This window comes from Ciconia boyciana, chromosome 7 (assembly GCF_034638445.1).
Source record: "Ciconia boyciana chromosome 7, ASM3463844v1, whole genome shotgun sequence".
Classification (NCBI taxonomy): Eukaryota; Metazoa; Chordata; class Aves; order Ciconiiformes; family Ciconiidae; genus Ciconia; species Ciconia boyciana.
Genome location: NC_132940.1, coordinates 33,116,486 through 33,139,130, shown reverse-complemented (window position 1 = coordinate 33,139,130; position 22,645 = coordinate 33,116,486). Strand labels below are relative to the sequence as shown.

General features: G+C 47.3%; 1 protein-coding gene across 1 annotated transcript in view; it reads right to left on the bottom strand.

Annotated features, from left to right (window-relative positions):
- Nucleotides 1-4,724: 4,724 nt before the first annotated feature.
- Nucleotides 4,725-22,645, bottom strand: part of LAMC1 (laminin subunit gamma 1) — a 70,682-nt gene continuing 52,761 nt past the window's right edge. Inside the window, exons 8-28 of the mRNA XM_072866316.1 lie at nucleotides 22,499-22,635; nucleotides 21,483-21,605; nucleotides 21,210-21,399; nucleotides 20,830-20,942; nucleotides 19,298-19,519; nucleotides 19,017-19,205; nucleotides 17,299-17,544; nucleotides 16,819-16,972; nucleotides 16,228-16,370; nucleotides 15,314-15,492; nucleotides 14,997-15,153; nucleotides 12,415-12,620; nucleotides 11,915-11,994; nucleotides 11,378-11,515; nucleotides 11,041-11,185; nucleotides 10,301-10,450; nucleotides 9,771-9,885; nucleotides 9,200-9,399; nucleotides 8,813-8,971; nucleotides 8,177-8,276; nucleotides 4,725-7,742 (exon numbers count right to left, since the gene is read on the bottom strand). Coding sequence (XP_072722417.1) covers nucleotides 7,486-7,742; nucleotides 8,177-8,276; nucleotides 8,813-8,971; nucleotides 9,200-9,399; nucleotides 9,771-9,885; nucleotides 10,301-10,450; nucleotides 11,041-11,185; nucleotides 11,378-11,515; nucleotides 11,915-11,994; nucleotides 12,415-12,620; nucleotides 14,997-15,153; nucleotides 15,314-15,492; nucleotides 16,228-16,370; nucleotides 16,819-16,972; nucleotides 17,299-17,544; nucleotides 19,017-19,205; nucleotides 19,298-19,519; nucleotides 20,830-20,942; nucleotides 21,210-21,399; nucleotides 21,483-21,605; nucleotides 22,499-22,635 — 3,403 coding nt within the window. The 3' untranslated portion in view covers nucleotides 4,725-7,485. The remainder of the gene's footprint in view (nucleotides 7,743-8,176; nucleotides 8,277-8,812; nucleotides 8,972-9,199; nucleotides 9,400-9,770; nucleotides 9,886-10,300; nucleotides 10,451-11,040; nucleotides 11,186-11,377; nucleotides 11,516-11,914; nucleotides 11,995-12,414; nucleotides 12,621-14,996; nucleotides 15,154-15,313; nucleotides 15,493-16,227; nucleotides 16,371-16,818; nucleotides 16,973-17,298; nucleotides 17,545-19,016; nucleotides 19,206-19,297; nucleotides 19,520-20,829; nucleotides 20,943-21,209; nucleotides 21,400-21,482; nucleotides 21,606-22,498; nucleotides 22,636-22,645) is intronic.

Genomic DNA, 22,645 nt, shown 5'->3' with positions numbered 1-22,645 from the left:
ATCTTCCCTTGCTTACTGCCAGGGATCATCTATTGTCACAAGTGACTGTGAGTAGTCCATGAGCACCTTTACATAGAATGAAGACACCTAACAAATTTGCCCCCAGTCTAAGACGTAAGTTGCCTTTCAGGTCACCTGCATACGGCCTGAAACTCAACCCAACAAATAACCGTGCTGACGCGCTGCTCATTTCAGAGCTAACAAACCCAGAGTGATTAACATTTAGGTCCTCATCTGAGCCTCTTATGCTGCCCAACAGCCTCCAGACACTCATGCACCTGGAACTGACTCAGAGGGCTTTCCTCTGCAGGTCCTGGTGATCTCACAGGCGCAACCAGCCCAAATTCACCACATCTTTGCACCTCCCTTTGCCAAGCTTACCTGCCTCCGCTGATTGAGTCAACTATCTTTTATAAACAGGCTGTTTCCTTTTAATTTCACACACTGGCTCTTAATATAGTTCACAACAAGAAACCTAGTTTCACAAACGTGCTGGTGCCACGTTGGGTTTTGACACCCAAGGTTGTCTTATCTGATTCTTTTTTAAATTATTATTTTTTTACGTAGCGAAACAAAACCACTTATGGTGTTCCCACTGCTTTGGCAGTTCTTAGGGATCTCCTTATTCCTCTAACAAAACACACTTAATCCCTTCTGCTCTAAAGTACATCACTTGCCCCAAACACTTCTGCTGCGTCCTTCCTACCCGCTAACACCCCTCTGCTTGGGAAACTCATCTCCTCCAGCAGTACTGTCAGTACAGTGGTTCCCTTAGACCTTGCCCAGCCCAAGTCCTCGGCTGATTTCTCTCTTGGAAGATCAGCTCTCGCCATCAGGAAGCTTTTCCCTTAGCTGGCTCCTCCATGTTATCCCTTCTGTCTCACCGTTATCACCTCACCTCTTACTTCACTTCTGCAAACGAGGCGCTGACACAGTGCTCTCTCCAGTCATTTCTGCATATTTACTTAGGTTACTCTTACCTCGTCATCTTCCACCGTCCTTCAAGGTCACTTCTGAAAACCACATGAATGCACACGAAGCTACCCAAAAATATATTGTCTGGGGCCCTGATTTTCTAAACGCACCAAATCTGGAACAAACTGATGCCCACCACCCTCCACAGAGCAAATGTTGCCCATTGCAACCCATTGCTACAGCAGCACCGTTTAGAAAAGGTCTCACATAAACATGGTTAATAGAAATGTTACCTTTTAGAGCGAGCAGAAGTGTAAGCGACAGGAGGCACGAAGAACAGCGGCACTCATCAGACATGGAAATGAATCAGCATTTCTTCACTGGAGAACCTGGGTCTTTTAATCTGCAATGTAAGAAGTGTCTTTTCTGAAGATGTCCTACACTCATTCTTCATAACAGGGCTAAGAAAGCTGCTACAGCAGGGAGACCACCGCAGCGGCTGGGAAGTTTATCAGTCCTTGAGGACATGGCCACGGCAGAATTAACCACTCCAAAGACAGTCTGGATCCACATAAGCAGCTGAATTTTGCTGATAGTTGCCGGTGGCAAGTGATGGATGTGTGAAAGCCCTGAAGCAATAGTTCTATTGATGCAACCAAGGAGAAAACCCATTTTGGTGGCTCATGACAGACAAACAATGCCAAGAAAAAGGCAAGAACTACCCAGTGGCTAGCAGGGCATGCCTAACCTTCTGTATGTCCTTGCAGCCCAGCTTGTCCCTGGCACCCCCAAGCCTCCCTCCGCAAGGGACCTTCTGAGCTGCCATGTCCTCCTGCAACTCTGGTCCTAGGCTGCTTCTGCGGGCAGCCTTGCTTCTCCTTCAGTGGTTGTTGAGAAATGGCTTATCTCAAGCTATTTTCTGTTTCCTTGCCCACTGTCCTTCCCACTGCTGCCGCACACACACATCCATTCAGCACCAGCCTCTTCGAGCCTGAGGATTTTCTCCTCCAGTCCAGCAGCAGACCTTTATTCTGCCAACCAGGACTTCCTCAGCATGGAAAATCAGGGGTCCTGCCATGCTGGTATCACCAAACGCACAGCGCAGCAATAAAGCCTGGACTTTGGTCTCTCCTCTGCTGGGTTGCCCTGGGCTTCTCAAAGTAGGCTTAGGGCCAGCACGACAAGCCACCTTCCCCGTGCCGGCATAGAGGTGGTTCCCTGACACAGCGCTATGCCCAGACAGAGAATCTGTTTTATAAGCCAGGATATAAAGCATGGTGATATTATCAGTTGATCCTTTAAGAAAAAAAAATTATATATATATATATACACACACATATCTCCTCCTTGCTCAGGAACACATGGACTTCCTTCAGGAGACATGGCCTTCTGGCACATTTGGTTTTACAGCTGGTTTTGGTGGGTCTAAAGGCACAGTTAGAGCCCTAGGGGCAATCCTTGCTCAGGGGTGGCAAAACTCGTCCTGTCAGTCAGGGCCACCTGGAGCAGAGGAGATCATTCAGGCAGAGGCTCTGCCAGGATGGGCAGAGGCAGGCAGGGGAGCAGGCAGGGGAGCAGGCAGGCAACGGGACACCAGGGGTCACGGCGGCACCGGTGGTGAGCAAGCAGGGCAGGGCAGCAGCAGCACAGCAAGGAAGCGCCGTCATGTCTGGCCTTGCCTCGCCCGTGCCCTGCCCGTACCAGCAAGCGGGTGAGACAGACGGACATGCAGAGATGAGGGAAGAAGGCAGTGCCGTCCCACCACGTTCCCCTCTCCGCGCCTGTGCCCTGCAGCAAGGGCTGCTGAGCTCCGCTGGGGACCTCAGTGGGATTTTTTTTTTTTTTTCCTCACAGCATCCCTGATGTTTCTTGGATAGGAGCACACTGAAGCCTTAGATACTTTCTAGGCTGACTAGAAAGACTAACACTAACCAAAACATGGTCCAAGATGTCATGGCTGTAGATGAGGAGCAGAGGACTCTGCAAGCTCGGCATGACAACTGTGTGTCCTCTCCTCCTTCCTCAGATCATCAGATCCACGTGGACATGCTAGAGCTGCCTCCTCCAGGTGGCTGCTCCCAGCACTTACTAACTCCTGACAATACCTCGCCCTCCCCAAAAGTGAGAGAGAACCTGGCTCAGCAGCACCACGAGGTCAGGTCCTCTGAACTTCAGCCTCCCCAGAGCAGCCCATGAAGCCCCCAACCTCCATGAAGGCCAAAGGCCCCCTCCTCAAGCAGCTCTCTCCCACTCTGCTGGGAAAAGCATCCCAATGATTTTTATGCAGCTGCAAAGACCCCGGCTGATAACCAGTGCCACTCTGGCCAAGTCTTTCCCATTGCCACCTGCTTGCCCACTGCCAGCCTCTCACTTCTCCAGAGGGCACGAGAGATGATGGAGCTGGAACTTGCACAAGTGAGAAAAGCCACTGGAAATCAGAAGATAAAAAAAGCCACCAAAGCATGGCTTGGTCACTCCTCAACAAGGTCCCTCCTCTTCCACCTTGAGGTCAAGCTCAGCCCACGCTGAGCAGAAACACCCTCCTCAGATGTTCTCCACCTGGACTTCAAAACATCAATAAAACACTTCAGTGAGCTGGAAGCAGCACTTCGTGCTCCCTTGGGTCTGCTCCTCCCTGTGGCAGACAGCAACACATGTTGCCCTCGAAAAACTCCTAGAGATTTTGGCTGTTCCAGACCGGTGTGATACAAGTGTTTCAGAGACTCAGCATAAATCTACAGAAGCTTCACCTTAATTTAGGATTTTGCCCAGGTTTTACAGGGCAAGCACTGATGCTGTGTGACCTGAAGATAAAGAGCATAGACTTGCTTCCTAAACTGAACATTTTAGCACAAAAATGGTAAGAGGCTCCATGTCAAGTCTACAGCCCACACAAGGTCAGCACTGTCCCACCACCCAATTCCTTGCTCCCTGTCTGCTACCTGCAATCCAGCTAAAACATCAGATTTTACCAACCAGGATTTGCTCAACAGCAATGTTGGCCCAAAAAAAAAAAAAAAAAAAAAGGGTATTTTAGAAACTGCATTCGTGGCAATTATAGCCGAAGAACAAAAAGCTGAAGCTAGACAAACTGAAACAAAAAAAATAATGAACTTACCAATTGAGAAGGGATTAGCTCTGATGCAAGTTAATGAGACATGCATTTTCTCTGCTGAGAAAAAATAAAAGAAATCCAGTCTGCAGCTGTAAGATGGGTGTGATTGCAGAACTGTCCAGTCTGTTATCACAGTAATCTGTCCTGACATTAAAAACTTGCTTCATTCAGGAATAAAATTTATCCCAGGCTCTGGCAGACAGGACCCACGGAGCAACACAGAGTACCCAGGTTTATGGCAGTTCCCAGTAGAGAAATTTCAGCTTCTTTATTTAGGGTTTTTATTTTTCTTCCTAGGAGCCCCATCCTTTTCCACATGTTCAGCTGAAAGCAGAAAGGATTTTACCCTTACATTGTAAAGAAACACCCCCCAATCCCCCAGGGCTTTCCAGGAGGACAGTGCAGCTCCAATAGCATCAGCACCAACAACATAATCTTATTTTTTAAGTCCTGGAAAACCAGCAGCATAAAATTCATTGTAGCCATGGCAATGGAGCAGTGGACACAGGGAGAAACCATAATCACTATGGCCATCTGCAGCCCACCACATGAATTTACTGTTCCATTTCTCCCACTCCAATCCAGCTCATCTGATTAATTAAGCAAGAGGCAAATCTTGCAATGGAGACACATTCCCATCAACACCCCCCCTCCCCCCCCCCCCCAAAGCAATACTCAAAAGAATGCCAAGGTATAAGGGGGTTACAAATATTCCGATTTTATTATAAATAAGAAATACTGTTTTATACATAAAAACTGCAAGTGTTGCATTTTGTTCACTGCCCCAGACAGCAAGACCACAGATTAAGGCAAAAAGCTGGAGTGAAGGCACATACTGAGGGGGCCACAGTCAGGAATAAGGTGATGAAGGGACTGTCACACGTTGCCTGTGACATCCAGCACTCCACCAGCAGCTGTTGCATCATCACATTACATAAAGAAATAACTGGACTTATACAATGAATAATGGCTGTAATGCAGTAGTGATTAAGAGATCGCTTATAAAGATTTTTTTTATTTAAAAATAAAATTCTGTTAAAAACAGCTTAAGAAAAAAAAAAAGAGAAGAAAGCAGGAAACCTTAGGCCTGAGGTCAGCCAGGGCACGCGCGCATCTTCGCATCTGCTCTTCTCACAGCCTTGGCAGAGAGGTGACGCGGTTACAGCCAGCCATCTGACCAGAGCAGCCGGCCAAGACACTGACCTCAACATCCCATGTGCGTGGGCAAGCACAAGTAAGCTCTCCTCCAGGTATTAGATATGTTTGCAGGCAGGGGGAAATCCCAAGCTGGTAAATTGTAAGAATCTTTAAGAGAAGGGGTGCAAGAGCAATGTGGGGTTTGCTGGGAACACCCCCTGCCCAGCAGCGCCATTCCTGAGGGTGCACCAAGCCTCCTGCCTCGCACAGTGGTATCAAGATGTCCCCAAATCCTCGCACAGTGGTACCAAGATGTCCCCAAGACCACCTCAACACTGGGTCCGGTCTCCCGACAGCGCTACAGCTCCTCACAGCCCAGCTGCAAAGCCACAGCCCCTGCTCTCCTCCTGGCACAACATCCCCAGGCACAAGGGACACAAAATGGGGTGCTGTGAACACCACGCATCAGGGCTGGCTTTGGAGGGAGGCCTAGGAAAGCATCCACCCAATGGGCAAAGTGGTTATTGCTGATGCCCATACAGGTGCTGATGATACGGGAGAGGGAAGAAAGGGGAGCCCAGCTAAGAGAAACACTGAGCTCTAAGGGAATAATATGGAGAGAAGCAACATACGGTGCACACACCCCGATGGCTATAGGGGAAAGCACATAGAGGAGGCCAGGCTGTGCCACTCTGGAAATATGGCTGAATATATTTACACACACGTACGCACACACAAGAGACTTCCTCACACTATAATCATGATAAAAAAACGGAAAAAAAAAATCACATTCACACAAAAAATATAAATTTGAAATAATTAATAGCACCAGTGTGTGTCAGATAATAATTTCTTCCCCGCTACGCAAACATACGAAGTTGCATAGTGTTTAAGGATAGATATATACTGGATCTCAAGGAGGGGGCGAGGGGGGATGCCAGGCTGGAGAGAAGGAGGAAGCCGCAGAGGATGCTCTTGTCTCAGAGGAGGGCCAGAAGAGGAGCAAGGGGCTTCCCACCACTCCCACCCAGCACCAGTAAGCAGCTGGGAGGCCCTACCTGGGGAGGGAGCCTGCCAGGGAGGTGGCAGCAGCAGTGTGAAATGCAGAATTGCCACCCAAGCCCGGCCTGAAGTCCCTGTGCTGCAGTAGCTTTACGGTGACCGGGAGACCGGAAGGCAAAAAGAAAGGAGGGCACTGGTAAACTCCAGCTCGTTCTGCCAGGTTAAAAACAGGCAAAAGGCAAGAGCAATACCAGGAGAATAAAAATGCCACTGCACACCTCCAGGAAGAAGATGGGGAGAAAGACCTTTTCCACTTGCATGCCCAACTTCCTTCCCCCCCAAAGACATTCAGCATGAAGGCCAGTGCAGCTGTCAGAGCTCTCTGGATGGCAGCTCTCCTCTTCAGCAAGACTCTTCCTGCTTGAACAAACTAATCTGTTAATCAGACATTTGTAGCCTAAAAAAAAGATCCTCTGGCCATTTGATAGCAACACCTACAAATGGGAATGCAGGTCATGGCTTCCACACTCCCCCAGCCTGGACTACCGGGCAGGTAGCTGCTTACAGACCAGACCCAAAACTTCTCCACAGACCAGGAGCAGGGCTGGCAAGACCTACCACTCCACCAGCATTCCATCTTTCCAAAGAGCTCCTCTCAGAGGCTGCATTTTTCTTCAAGTGATGCATCATCACAGAAAGCATTTCAGAAAGAGGCTTCGGCTATTTTGTCAAAGGCTACCAATGCTGTCGATTGGCCACTAGTTATCGATAAAAAAAAATAAATTCACAGGGTTAGAAGTTGGGAAGAGGGATCTGAACGAGTGCAGCTATACTGGCCATTACAGTAATACTTTGGTAGCCATCCCCTTCCTTCATAGGGACAGAGAGCTCCAGGACCAAGGATTTTACAGTCAAGGGGAGAAGAGAGGAGAGAAAGTAGGGTTAGTTTTGCCTTGCTGTATACAGCTCACATGGTTATTTCTGAACCACAGTATAAAGAGTCCAGAGCATCTCTCATCCTTGCACTAATCAAAGGGAAACTGTCTGAGAAAGAGGCAAAAGCGGAGTGCTCAGGAAGACAATTTATATAAAAAAACCCCTTTGATGCCCAAAGACGGATATTTAATTTGCTTCTCTTTAAAAAAACAAAACAAAACCAAACCACCTTTCAACTTATCCTGATTTGAAAAGAAAACAGTGGCTGTGAGCAGCAAAGAGTTGGGGATTTGAAGAAGGTAATGTGTGTTAAGGCACTCCATAGCCAAACCACCGCTCCACGGCTCACCAGGGGAATACCCTCCACCCCCAGCACACCCTTAGGGTTTCTCAATGGACGGGGTGTTAAAACAGCCAGACGGCAAGGTCTTCTTGATGTCTTCCAGGTTGCTAATGTCCTTCAGGATCTCTTCAATGTCCCTGTTGTAGGCCTGTATTGCATCATCTTGCTTCCTGGCTTCTCTCTCAAGGAAAGACACTTTCTGGTCCAGCTCACTATCTTTCATCTGGTCTTTGGCACTGTTCAGGGTACCCTCGATCTCATTCAGTTTGTTCAAGTCCACTGTCTCCAGTTGCCCTGAAAAGCCAGAAGCAAACAGTGAAGTCCATTAAAAAAAACACCTTTGTCACACTGGTTTTGGGTGCTTACATAGCTGAGCCCATACCCGGACTGAGATGTGCATCAGGCCATCTCTGTATTAGAAACAGCATTTAAAACGGGACCAACCAAACGCGTTACACCTTCACTGCCTCAACAACAGTCCTCAGCTCACAGAGAAGCAGTACCGAACATTGCACAACAAGCTTTGAGGCCACCCCAGGGGGAAAAATAACCCCAAACAAAACCATTGCTGAAAACACGCAAACCCCATTTCTAGAAGTGAGTGGACCCATTTGATTCATGGCACAGCACCGGCAGGGAAGGCAGCATACCATGCCAGCTACCAGCACTGCAATGGCAGGCAGCAGGAAAACACTCAAAGGTGTAAGGCACATTAAGGACAGTCTTACCTAATTGATCCAGCAGGTCATTAATGATGGCAAGCAAGCTGTTCACGGAGTTCTTTGCTTTTCTTGCATTGTCTTCTGCCTCCTGGGCAGCCTGTGAGGCCTGCAGGGTATAAAAAATGAGAGCACAAAAAGGCTGTAGGGATTACGAAACTGTTGCCTCTCCTTTTCACAGGTCTGCCCAAGCAGTTAGTCACACACAGCCCTGGCTCCTCTCCCCAGAGTAACACCCCTGTGCTGAGATCTTTATCACAGTGCTGTCGAAGACTGACAAACTTCAAATAATCAGTTTTCTGATTATTTCAGGATGGGGATCCCTGATAACCGAGAATGACTTTGCAGGAAAAGTCAGAACAGACTCAACAGGGCTACAGTCCAGTTTCAGTTAAAATAAAAGGAAAGCGTTGCATTAAGAAAATCGGCTCTCAAATTCCAGCAGGGAACCTATGCTAATGCCACCAGAGAAGCTCCTTTGCTCGTCTCATGTTTTCAATCCCACTTAAAACTTGGAAGAGATTGAATACTGGTTGGACCCAGTGCTGTCTTTGCAAGAGGACAGCAGGAGGAAAGCCTGCATCACCAGGACAGCAGGGAGAAGGCACCTTCTTGCCACTGCTGCCACCTGCCAGCTTTACTTACCATGCCTGCCATCATCATATCCTGCTCAGCATCATCCTGCTTCCGCTTCAGCTCTTTTTCTGCATCCTGTAGTTGCTTCATCATGTCATCCACTTCTCTGGCAAGCCCCATCACATCAGCGAAAGTCTTGTCAGCTTCAGCTTTGGTAGCAGCAGCACTCTACAGCCAACAAGCAGAACAGGATGGAAAAAGGTGGTGAAGGTGCAGAACTTCCTTCAATGCTTTTCGTCAAAATGCACCAATTTCCTATCATGCCACGTTTTGCATCCCCTAGTGGGGAATACAGCAGAAAGCATGCAGGACTCACCAGGAGATACTGGAACAGAGGAGGTTACACAGTCACACACCAATATCACAGGGGTGGCTCCAGAACTGCAAAGGACTCACCTTCTGAACAGAACCGGCTATTTTCTCAGCATCATCTGCTTTAGCCTTGGCTTCGCGGGCATCAGCAGCAGCATTGCCAAGCGCCAGCTCTGCTTGGCGCGTCTTATTGTTGGCTTCAGCAATGGTCTGGGTAATGGCAGGAATTTTTTTCAGCGCCTCCTCAGCTGCTGTCTTGTTATCATTCACCCGCTTATCAAAATCTAAGAAAGGGCAAAACAGATTCTTATCACTTGCTCCAGAAGAGCCTTGGGATGTTTCTTTGACCAAGCTACCCAGGCTTTGCCACCTTGACATTAGAGGGATGAAGAGCAAACTGGGGTGTGGGGGGATATATGCTTGCAGCTCTCCCTATTACACACCTTCTGACACTAGATAAAGAACTTAAAAAGGAGATTTCTAGTCACTGAAAACATTTCCATTTTTTTTTCTTTAAAGAAAAAAAAAAAGCCAAAAGAACACACCCAACACTCAGGTCCTGGCAACAGCATGGACCATTTAACCACGATACCCTACTGCCAAGTGACTTGTCACACAGGAATTGAAGGATTCACTGCAAGTGCTTTCTCTTTACCTTTCAGGTTGCTGAGAATGGTATTAGCCTCCTGTAGTGTGCCACTGCCCTTCCGAGCAGCTTCTTCAGCTAGGGCTTTTGCTGCATCTGCTCGAGCCAAGAGCTGGTCTGCAGTCTAAGGAGACATGACATGTATCAACATATTCTTACCTTTTGAAGGACAACCATCCAGGTGTACCACCAAAAAACATCGCTCAGCCTGAAACACCAAAGCCATACAGAACAGCATTCATCCCTTAGTGGCAATGCTTCCTCTGAAACCAGGTAAATTTAGGTACTTTTGGAATACTGTTCTGAATACAAAGATGACAACACACCTGGCAAACATCCCCTATTCTCCCATATAGCCTCAATGCCATTGCTTTTACCAGCTTTTTGCATCTCCTTTCTGGGACCATTCTTCAGTATTCTTGTAAGTAACAAACAGTGCTAAGATAAGACTGAGTAAGACCAAATCTTTCATACCTGGCCAGTTACTTGTTTTGCTTTGGTTTTTTCCAGGGAACAAAAGCCTGCACAAAACAACTGACCTGCTGCTCTGTCTTCCCTTTCTCCAAGAGGTTCTTTACTTCTAGCTCCTTTCCTTTCATGTCTTCTCTCAAGTCCTCATAATCTTTCAGCTTCCTGGCAATTAGCTGATCTAACTCCTCCGCCTCCTTCTTGATCTTATTTGCTTCATTCTGCAGGTGGAAATCAGAAACAAATGCAGATTCCTGAATGTTAAAGAATTTCTGAACAGGTGGCAAAACATGGTATAGTTTCAAACTGTTGAACAGGTAAAGCTATGATGGGTTCCCGTCTCTTACAACTACAGTTGTAGCTTTGCCTTCAAAGCTCTGAATACCACGAGGGTCAGTGCAACAAAGGACAGAGGTTGCAAACAGTTTCATGTGCAAAAAAACCTACTGCACTACAGTAAGCACAGGAGAGGGAGCAGCTCTGCAGACTTCAGGGGGAACTGAAATTTTTGCATTTCTCTGTTCAAGCCAAGATGTTTGGCAAAAAACATTTCACTCATTTTTTTGTCCTTCAGAGTTTGGAGGAGGTAGGGGTTTACGTATGTAGCTTCCTGCATGCAAGTCTCATGCATAAAAGCTGAAATGCACAAGTCTGGATTATGCCTAGGTGGACAAAAATTCCACAGACTGTTCTTATGCAGAGCAACATTAGCAGAGCACATGCAAGGTATGTCCGCGACCTAGCACACTGCTATAATGCTTGTCTTCACTGATCCTTAGAAAACGCTGCGCATAATGCTTCCCGCACGTACCTCTAGCCCCGTGGAATCCACGGTAGGCAGACTGGTGAGATTAGCATAGATCTGCAGGGCTTTGTTTCCAGCTTCCTCTGCCTCCGCAAGCACCTTGTTGGCCTGTTCCTCTAGGTCTCGAGAAATGTTCCTTGCTTGATTATACCTAAAAAACCCCAAGGAGCTAGTTACACTACAATTTTTTTGTAGAACTGAACTTACTAAGAGAGTAGAGAGACTAAGAAATTGAAAGACAACTCCCATAAAACACAAAGTGTACAACGCTACAGAAGGCGCCTCAGTTTTAAGCACTGCTCTAAAGCCAGGAAATAAAAACAATTTTCTGTTACTGACTCACTTCTGGTTGAGCTCATCAATGTCATTTGCAGTTTGGTTTTCTCCAGCCAGGCTCTTCAGCAACAGTTGATATGCTTCTGTGGAAGTATCATTTGCTGCCTTGGCTATGCGAACAATCTCATCAGCTTCTTTTTTGTGTCTGGACAAGATTACAGAAGAAAAATAATGCCATTAGAATTGTGACCCAGGGGTTTCTATCCTCAATTCCAGATTTTATTCTCTCTTACTTTTCCTTCCTTCACCCAGATCTGCATATGGAAGATGCTGAAACATTTGCAATGGAAGATGCTATTTGAGACCATCTCTGCAACCAAGGCAGTGCCCTCAGCTGAAAGGCACTACTATGGTTGTACATGTCCGTCATTCACGTGTCTAGTGTTTGCCCTCAATGATACACAGGCATGCACCCACAGTGCCAGTCTCTTCCTCAGCAAAGGGCGTGTGTTTCCGATCAAGCAAATTAAATTTTGCTTCCCCCTTGTAGGGAAGAGCAAGGCCCTGATGTGGGCTGTGAGGAGCGTGTCTTGCCACAGCCTACCTTTCAGCCAGCTTACGGGCCTCTTCTGCTAATAGAGTCATGTTGTTAGGGTCCCCGCTTGACTCCGGAGGTGTAATGGACTGGGAAAACAAACAAACAAACAAATTCTTAAAGCTCTTTTTTCATCTTTTATTCATCTCTGCTTTAAATATTTATTGTCACGATCTAAATGCTTAGAGATGTGTCTAACCTACTTCTCTATATTTTTTTTTTATTAAGCCCATGCAGTTTCCACCAGTGGTTATCCCTTAAAAACAAAGGTGCTAACATTTATTTAGGGGTTCTTAAGTTGGTTTCTTTGAGCAGGGCCTAAGATACAATCTATAACAGACACTGATCATCTTCCTGTATTTATTTCGCACAATCTTGGATAGGGGAGAAGATATTTCCATAGCAAATTTGCTATATGAGAGAGAATGAGCAGAGAAACACACCAGAGGGCACAGAAAGGCAAGGCCCTCTCTTCTCCTAACCATATCGGATCTTGGCAGCACACTCACCACGTTGTCAGCTGCCATCTTTGCCTTCTCAAGCATATCGGAAGCTAAGGTGATCAGGTCCTCGGTGCCCTCCACCCGCACCCGGGCTTGCTCCGCCAGGTTCTCTGTCTCCTGCACTGTGCCCTGGATGTTCCTCAGCCTGTTGAGCTGACTCACTAGTGTGCTGTTGATGTCTTTGAGACGATCCATGAGGCCCTGATCTACATCTGAAACATACGATATAAAAGAGAAGAAGCAAAATTAATTACAGCAGGAAGAGGCAGTGGTAAGCTCCTGCTCCAGCTCAAGCAACATGTTGGTAGGTTAATTCCCTATGGAAAGGGGACCAGCAAAGCCATTTCATAAGTCAGTCAGCTTGAGATAAAAGTTATCATCAGCATGTGCACCAAGTATGAGAAATAAAAGTCATTAACTACTAATAAGACAATCCTGCTGGGTGTTGGAACAGACTTTGATGGGTCATTTTGTGTTCAGAATCATGTTTCACCTCTATCATTGACTTAAAGACAACAGAGCTGCTCCTCAAGAGGTATGAGACATCTGCTTTGTGAATTCTCTTTAGCTTAACTCCTAGAAGGTAAGCAGAGATGGAGGAATAGTGGGGCTGTAGGTTATTGCCCGCTTTGGGCAATGGTGGCTATTTCTGAGCCAGTCAGAGTCTCCATATGGAGCAGCTAGAAGATGGGCAGAATAGCAAACCCACCCCAAACTCCTCCCCAAACCAAAGGAATAACAAAAGCTGGCAGGATAGAGCCTTGGTTCTCCAATCTGTAGGACCTATAAGCCCCCCAAACTTCCCCAAATTTTTGGACCACCAGGTAACTCCCCACAACAGCGTCTTAATAATGGAGCCATAAAAGCACAGATATGTGCCTCATGACCAGGGGCAATTACTTTTGAAAAGGTGAGAGCATTATTAAGAGATCAAGTACAAGCAGAAGCCTGCAGGCCTCCAAAATTAAATTTTTTCCCAAATACACTGCCTTGACCTTGCAGCACATCTTAAGTATTGAGCATGAATATTTGACACATTTCAAAAACATACTACAAACTACATATCAAGTAGGAAAACACAAGTAAGTGCTACAGGTGTGCACAGATTTTCGCAAGGGTAGTTTTTGTTGCATTTAACTTGCCTCTTAGTTAGGGAAGAGCAACGAAGCTGGTGAAGGGTCTAGAGCACAAGTCTTATGAGGAGCAGCTGAGGGAACTGGGGTTGTTTAGCCTGGAGAAAAGGAGGCTCAGGGGAGACCTTATCACTCTCTACAACTACCTGAAAGGAGGGTGTAGAGAGGTGGGTGTCAGTCTCTTCTCCCAAGTAACAAGCCATAGGACAAGAGCAAATGGCCTCAAGTTGCACCAGGGGAGGTTTAGATTGGATATTAGGAAAAATTTCTTCACCCAAAGGGTTGTCAAGCACTGGAACAGGCTGCCCAGGGAAGTGGTTGAGTCACCATCCCTGGTGGTATTCGAAAGGCATGTAGATGTGGTGCTTAGGGACATAGTTTAGTGGTGGACTTGGCAGGGCTAGGTTAACAGTTTGACTCTATGATCTTAAGGGTCTTTTCCAACTTAAATGATTCTATGGTTCTAAGAGGTGGAAAGAAAGATGAAAAATACCACCACAAAACCCAATCTATTCCCTCACCTTTCTCCAATCCCCACCCTCCTACCCCATTATGTGGGACTATTAGCTAGGCATGGATGCCAAGCAGGCAGCATAAAGCTACCTCAGCTAAAACTGAGAAGAGCTTCAGTAATCATTCCCACTAGCAGGAATCTTCCCAAGCAAACACAAGCGTTAGATGCACATTAGCTTTTTCCCAGCTTCATGCAAAGGGGACAGATTTTTCCAAAGTGGTCTGAAATCACTGAACCAACTTCCCAGGGGAACATCTTTTACTGCAAAGTCAGTAGTCTTCTTCAAGTTGCTCTTCTCCAAAACACACAGCTTACACATTAAAAAGACCCTAAGGACAAACCACTGTTCACATGGCTTAACATCCTGCCCACAGACATCCTATGGTAGAGGTGACAGTAAAAGAATCAATTTGAAGCAGAGTCTAACAGGAAAAATAGCTACAGGCCACCACAACAGAACTTTTCAGAACATTATACACTTTATGGTCAGATAATTAAGCTTGCCAGAAGGATTCCGAAGCCTTAATTCTGATTGCTGATGATAACCCAACAAGAACTGCTTTATCCCAAGATGTCTGAGCAGATTTATAAGCATAATAAATAAATATATTGGAAAGTCTTCTGCTTGTTTAACAAGTAAGTAAAAACCTCCTTTGCATCTGGAGAAGGGGGTAACACATAAAACACTTGCATCTGTACAGAGCTAGAGGCAAATCTTTACTTTGCATGTACAACAGAGACCACTGGGAGAACGACAGGAATAAAAGCACAGCCACCGTTGTTTTGATAACAACATACACTGTCTCAGAGCTATCTGAAATAGCTGTCCGTCCTGATGCACAGCACAGGCTTGAAATAAAACACACTGTGTCCAAAGAGAACAGGAACATCAAGCAAAGAGCTCATTTCATGTTGGTCCATGTCTGATCAGGTCAACCCACCTTTGCTTTTTTGTGCTTCCTGGAGCAATTCCATAACATCTCTTTCTGCCTGTTTCAACCTCTCTTCAAAGGCTTGATCAGTTACAGTTTCTTCTCCCGTACCCAGATTTGCTATAAGATTTTCCAGCTCCTGCAACCTCTCTCGTTGCTCCGCCACCTACACGAGAGGGACAGAGCACAGCTATCACACAGAGCAAAGCACCCTGAACCTCTCTGCTTTCAGCAAGCATCAGCCAGCCACGGGCCTAAAAGCCGCTGCACAAGCAGGCACATGCCACTGTCTCCAGTGGTACCAACAGTGGCATTTGTGGCCTTACCTTATCTTTCACTAATCTGTAACAGGCCGGACACTCTTGGCAGCCCGGCCACGAGCGGTTGTAGAAATAGTTCTCTTCACACTGGTCGCAGCGGCTCCCCACAAAGCCTTCCTTGCACTCGCAGCGACCGTTCTCCCGACACTGCAGGGAGCGTGAACCCTCAGGATCACAGTCGCAGGCTGCGGGGAAGTTGAACCTCAGTCAGACTGGAGGAGAGGCAGAAATACCCACAGGGCAAGAGCATACTCTCAATACCCTAAAATGTCTGCAAGAGCAACGGGGAGCAAACCCACAGCTGGAGCCCCGCTCCCGATCGGGGCGCTTCTACACACAGCAGGGCACTCTGCCTAGCTGGACACAACATTCATTGCATGTGTTTGCAGTGTTGCTATTGCCTCTCCCACAAAGCATTATAATTTTCTACTCCATTTCATTGTAACCAACTGCAGTTAATTTTTCTGCTTTTTACAAGCAGGGATATTGAGGAGGAAAGTTTGGGTCATCCTGTATTTCAATCACGTTTACAAAATCTGTTGCTCCTCAAGACAGAATCTGTATATTCAGGCCATTTGCAGAGTAGCTGTACAGAGATTTAACATTAGGAAACAGGACTGTTGCAGGACAAGATACAGATAATGTATTTACACTGAAGAGAAGTGGGTATCTAATATGGAGTTCCTCCTACTCCCAATTAAAAAAAGAGAAAAAAAGAAAAAAAGAAAAAGGGGATACGTTATTGTACAGAGATCAAATTTCTCCATGCAGGGTGTGGACACAAAAATGCCAACTTTTAAATGCCAGGATGTGATGAAGAGCGAGGTGAGAAAGTACCTTCCCAGAGAAGGGAGGAAAGCAAAGGTAAGACTGGCTGTGCAACATCCTTCCCATCTGCCTCGCTCCAGCCTCTCACTTACGTTTACAGCCTTCGGAGCCAAAGCCAAAGTGGTTGACTTCACATCTGTCACAACGCTGGCCAGCGACACCAGGCTGGCACTCGCACTGCCCGGTTCGGATGTCACACTGGCCGTTGGTGGAGCCCAGCGCGTGGCAGTTGCACCTGGGGGAGGCAGCCACACATCAGGCAGTGACACAGAAGGGAGGCACGGGTGAAGTGCCTCTCTGAAGGAGCCCTAACGAGCACAGCTCGATTCTATTTGCCAAAAGTCACTTTTCTTGCTGTGCAGGTGGCAAGGCACTGAGCCTTTGAACCATGCAAGGTCACTTGGTGCCTGCACTAAAAAAGGAACCCACAAGTCCCTGCTACCAACAATCACACAGTCACATGGCACTTTTCTATTTAAAACCCTGATTTAAAGCTATTTATAAAGCTATTTATAAGTCAGGCTTTTTGTACAGCCTTTGTAGCTGCCTCTTGACTGCTGCTCTTCCCATCCATAGCAGCATCAAGGCAAACCAGTTACTTGTGACAACATCACATTCCTGCCCAAGGTGAGCACAGACCCCCCAAAACCAGGCTCTTTGCCCTGAGCCAAGGCAAACATCACCTCTCACAGCCACGTCCGCTCTGAAGGTTGAAGAAGCCAGGCTCACAGGCACTGCAGTCCCTCCCGGTGACGTGAGACAGGCACTCGCACTGCCCAGTCACTTGATTGCAACTTGTCTGCTGATTCACAGTGCCATAGGGATTGCAGTGACAAGCTGCAAAAATAAAGGGTGGAGAAATATGCAGAAAGTTAGAAGGCCCTTGTGGTGTTGGTACTCTGCTAGCCGGTCTCTGAATGGGCCTGGATCCAAAACACACGGCAGCCCAGCCCCTGCATCGCACAATGCTTTTGCTTCGATGGCAGTAAGCGCCCACAAACACAAGCATTTTAGCAAGCTAGAATCACCAAACCAGGATAAAGCCACGCATTGCTGCTGACAGGCATGAACAACAGCCTGACGTTGTGTCCTAACAACACATCAGGAAATGGCAGCTCCTGGGGACAAAACCATTTTTCAATGCAAGAGGAACTGGCTCTCACCTCTGCACTTGTCGGCAGGATCGGGGGCCAGGGGGTTCCCAAAGAAGCCGTCTTTGCAGCGGTCGCAGTAGAAGCCGGCGGTGTTGTAGATGCACTTGAGGCACTCTCCTGTCTGGCGGTCGCAGTTCCCCACGGCATTGGGATCAATGTTGTCGTTGCACTGGCAGAGGCGGCAAGGCCTCACAGCACCATTTTCGCCCAGCGGGTCTCCGAAATAGGCATCGTCACATAGCTCGCACCTCTTGCCTGGGACGCGACAGAAATACACGTGCTACAGCAGAAAGCTCTTTGCTGACGTCTCACTGGGACCCCCTTTGCAGTCTCTTCTGGAAAGTAAACTCTCCAGCTTCCCCCCCTTTCATCCTTCTGTTGTGGCCAGAAAGGTGCACGAAAGCACACACAAATCCCTCCCCATCTCTAAATTTAAGCTATTTTTTCACTGGAACTTTGCATTATGAATTATTTCGGCTCCTCTCTTCCCTCCTATCCCTTTAAGCCAAACCTATTTGTTGTAATCTGTTGTTAATTTAAGAGTCCAAGCAGGTAGAGCTCCATGGGGCATCACTGCTCCAGGAAGCCCCACTGCCAACGAGATCTGCCAAACCTCCACAGGCAGCTACTGAAGCATCCAACTCAGCAGCTCCCTATACTTACTGCAGATTTGACCTCCCCAGCCAGCTATAAGCTCTGTTTCTTAGGCAGTTCTTGCACACACAAACCCTCTTTTCCCTCACATCCCAAGAAGGTGGTGGGATACAGGAGGAACTCTTGTACAATCACACAGCTACAAGTAAAGATGAGCTTGTACCGAAACCTGAGCTGCAGGGAACCTGGACCCCTGGACCCTGCTTTGGTTCACGAAGCAATGGCACCCATGGGAACCCCCACAAGCTGCCTTTGTGCTTGGTCAGGGGCTTTTCTAAGCATTTACAGGTATTCTGTACTTTGGACTCTGCCATGCCAAGCATAAAAATCAGCAAAGAAGCATGAAGGCTGCCAACCATCCTAAGGCTTCCTTGCTGTTTGCAGGCAGAACAAAAGGCTCTGCTTAACGACTCAGGTACATGCTCAGACTTCACAGTTTATCGCTAAGAAAAAAAAGGTCTGTATCTGTTCATGTATTTCTCTTCAAAACTGCTGAGCACAAATTTGGTCTTGTATTTTTTGTGAAGTGTTTGAGTCACTGCAGCCTTCCTACTTTTCCTAGGGAGGGCACTGGCCCTTCCCTGCAAGCATCCTGCAGTGCCTCTTTGGCTGGCAAGCTGCATCTTCTAATTTTATTTCAGTCTGACCTGCCTCCCTGGCTCTTTTAAATCTATCCTATTTTCTGCCCAACACTGTGCAATTAACAGAGCTCTATTAGAAGCTAGCACGACTCACCTACATAGCATAGAAACGTTCAGACTTTGCACAGATTAAGCTTTTGTTTCCCTTTTGTTCTCAAGAGACAGGCACAAAGAACATGGGTAGCCCTGAGCCTTGCACAGGACAGAAAATAGGGCTGAGGAGGGGAGAAGCATTTGAACCAAAAGACACAGCAGCTTTCAGCGCTGCTTACTGCAGGTCAGAGCCCCAGAACTGGCAGGAGACACATTTCCACAGGCACATGGGGAGTAAAAAAAACCAAACAACAAAAACCAACCAAACAAAAAAACACACCAAACCAAAAAAACCCCAACCAAAACAACAAAAAGACCACTTTTTGTGTAGGAACACACCTGTAGTGCCAGCCTGGCAGCTGGTGCACACAACCTCCTTTGTGCGGGGCACGATGGCACAGCTTGAGCTGCCTGGGCATGGGCAGGGCTGGCAGTCTGAGGCCGTGCCTGCTGTTGCATCTCCGTAATACCCATCGCTGCACTTCTCACAGTGAGACCCCGCTGTGTTATCCCTGCAACTGCACACACCTGGAATAGAGAGGGACATGGCTTTTGCTTCATCGTCCAACCCAGAAAGAACCACCACCCTCTTGCTGCTCCATTTTATCAGCCCCTCTTACCTGTCTCGGGCTCGCACGTCTCACTGTGCCCATTGCAAGTGCAAGGCACGCAGGGGCTGTAGGGCCCGAGGCTCGGTGTCTCTCGCCGGTATCCAGAGGAGCAGCGCTCACAAAACTGCCCCTCGTATCCTGCCGGACAGGAGCAGCTCTCCACCCAGGCCACGGGCACGCCTGGTCCAGGGCGAGCACTTGTGATGGTAACGTCATCCAGGTGGCCAGCACCTAGAAAGCATAGAGAGGGCAAACACTTTGTAACCACAAAGGCTCTCATCACCACTTCATGAAACACACATCTGAATGGTACAAGAGACAGACAGGTGGATGCTTACAGTTAGTAAGGTGAATCAAGAAGCAAAATCCTCCAGGAAGGTTTAGACAGATGAGAAGAGATGCAATATAGCTCACAAAGGGCACACACAGGGCAGCAAAGTTGAGAACAACAACACAAAGGAGGATGCTGAGAACAGCACGTGAGCAAGTACAGTCAGTTAAAATAAGTTACATTTTGCGTGCATATGGTTTCAATTTCCAAATCAAATACCAAAATCAATTCCTGTCTTTCTAGGGAGGACAGACCATCTCTTTAATACACCATCTCTAACACAGCATCTGCAAACCATGCCTTGGGGCAAACCCTTCAGCTACCCCTCTCAGGCCATGCCTTTGTCTGGCATTTGAAAGCTCCCCCTCTCCACCCAGCCCCTTCCCTGGAGCAGAACTGAGCATGGACACAACATAGCTGGTTTTTAACTTATAGCAGCGTGTTTGTACCAGCACAGCAGCTCCACAGCACTGAACAGAGCCTCAGCTCCCGCATATTAGCAGCAGCTACAGCACTCAGGGGATGGTTTGCTCCACACCTTTCTTCCCCTCCATTTCACAACCTCACACTCCTCTTTACAAGCCACCTCTACTGAAAACACTTGCAGCTTTCCCACCTTCCCCAAATGCAAATTAATCCTTTGCACCTTTCTGCAAAACTTCTTCTTCACATGACGATACCCAATATATACCCAGTATTTTTGCTCCTAATTTGTGCCCGATTTTTATAAACCGTTATTGCAGGGAACTTTCACTCAAGTTCAGCACAGACAGCACTTCAAGACCTCGTCCTTCCCATTTTTCATGCCAAGGCAAGACCAGGAAACAGAGGGGATGTAACCATTCCCAGTGTAGCAGAAACTGAGGCCAAATGTTGCAAACTCCCTACATCTCTCCTACCATGTCCTTCAGGACTCTGTGCTATGTATTTCTACCAATCTGGAAGACAGTGGCTGTGCAACACAGCAAAACCCCCACATTTAGAAGCAAAGAATCAGCAGGTGATGAGTGCTCAGCTTCCAGACTCTCAAAGGCAGCACTTTTCTCCCTCAACTGCTCTCCAGGAGGTCCAGGAGAAGCTGTTACACAGGAAGACCAGGTGAAAAGCAATCGGCATAGGCTTTGCTAAATAACCTGCCACAGCTATTTATGACCAGGCCTGACAATAAAGCAACCCAGCACTAGACGAATAGGTCTGCCCAGCAACTTACTTCTCTCGCTGTATGTCCCACGGATCTTGATGGAAGTCAAGTTGTGGAGAAGCTTCTGGAAGTCAAATGCCGTAAGAGCAGGCCTCCATGGGTAATCTGTAGCCTCATGAAGCCTATGGAGAAAAGCTGCGCATCATCAGCAAAGCTTTCAGATGCTAACAGCTGTGCCCTTTTAAAGCACCCTTTCCAACAGCGGTATGCTATTGCAACATAGTTCGCATACACTTATGCTATGCTGCTAGACAGCAAGCTTCAAATTAACCTGATAAGACCGCTCTTCTAGGCTAAAATTAATGCTGTTTGTTTTCTCAAGAGCCCAGAGGCCAGGGCACCATAGGCTAGGTCCAGCTGCTCCCACCATGCCTGGAGAGTCCTCTCACCTGAAGGTGTAGATCAGCGCATTCTCGCTGGGGTAGGGGTTGCCCTGGGCAATGAGCGGCACTGACACTCTCAGCCCAGCCCCTTCCAGCACCAGGTCCTCTGCTGAGAGGCGCGTGTCCCGTCTGTCCACACGAAAGGAGAAGGTCAGGTTTTGCCCGTAACTCAAAACCTGGTTGCCCAAGAACTTGCCTGAAAGGGGAAGAAATCCTTACAGTTATGGGACAGAACAAAAAGGGCACAAGTAGCACAGCCTCGCTTCTCAAATGACCTACGTGGTGCAACAAAATACACAGGGAAGTAGCTGTCCGAGATAACAGAGATATCCTGGGTCTCTGCACTCCACTGGAGTAAGACTTCCGAGCCATCACGCTGCTCAGCACGCCACTCGTCCTCTCCTGAAAAATCAAATGTGCAAGAATTAACACCCTTTGAAGACGTAGCTTTGCACACACTTCTTGTGTCATACTGCACATTGCTCATATACAACTAATCTATACTGGCACTAACAGACTTTAGAAAGTAGCTGTGCAGAAGAACGTAGATAGCAAACATCATCTTTCCAATTTAAGCCCCTGACTTGAACCCTCTGAACTTTGAACCCTATGACAACTACTTGTTCAAAATCTTTTAAACAAAGCTCTTTTCTAAAGAGCTTAAGCAGGGATGGGAAAACCTGCGGTCCCCTATGACTTGATGTGAGTTTCAGCCTTCATACAAACTGTACTCCAGTGGAATTTTAATTAAAAAGACGTTCTTTTCAGACTATGCAGCATGAAAACATGCATACGCAGGAAACTGACTCTATGAAAAGAGATTTCTCCTGAGCTTACAGACCCATCAGAAACACAACTGTGTTTTATTCAGAGCCACGTAAACCCCAAATCTGAAGTAATTATAATCTTCTCAAATCAGAAACTCCTGGTTTAGTTCTAAAATTAAGAAGAGGCCCCCTTGCCAGCACCTCTCTCAAGCTACAAAAGGTTGACATTTACAATTCCTGCTTGCACCTGCATGGTGTACATTAGCACTGCGTGCCCAAGGCCAGAGCTGTGAATTCATTCCTTCCTAGCTGAACAAACAACCTGCTGACTGGGAAGCTCCCAGTAATTTCAGCAGTAACTCAGCACTTCCAAAAGAGGGATTCTGGACCTGCCTGCCCCAGTTTTACGATCTTTCACAGGGAGGAAGGAGCAGGGTTTTGGGGTTTTTTTTTGTTTTTGTTTGTTTTAATCGCTTCTGACTTGAGTCTACAGCCCAACCCAAGATACAAAGGACAGCTCAGTTGTACCAAACTGGAAGCTGGAGGTGATGCTGTAGATACTGTAGCCAATGGCGTTGGTGCAGACTGAAGAGTGTCCAAAACAGAAGCAGGGCATACAGCCCCTTGGATTGGAGGAATCCAGATGGAAAAATCCAGGCTTGCATCTGAAGATGT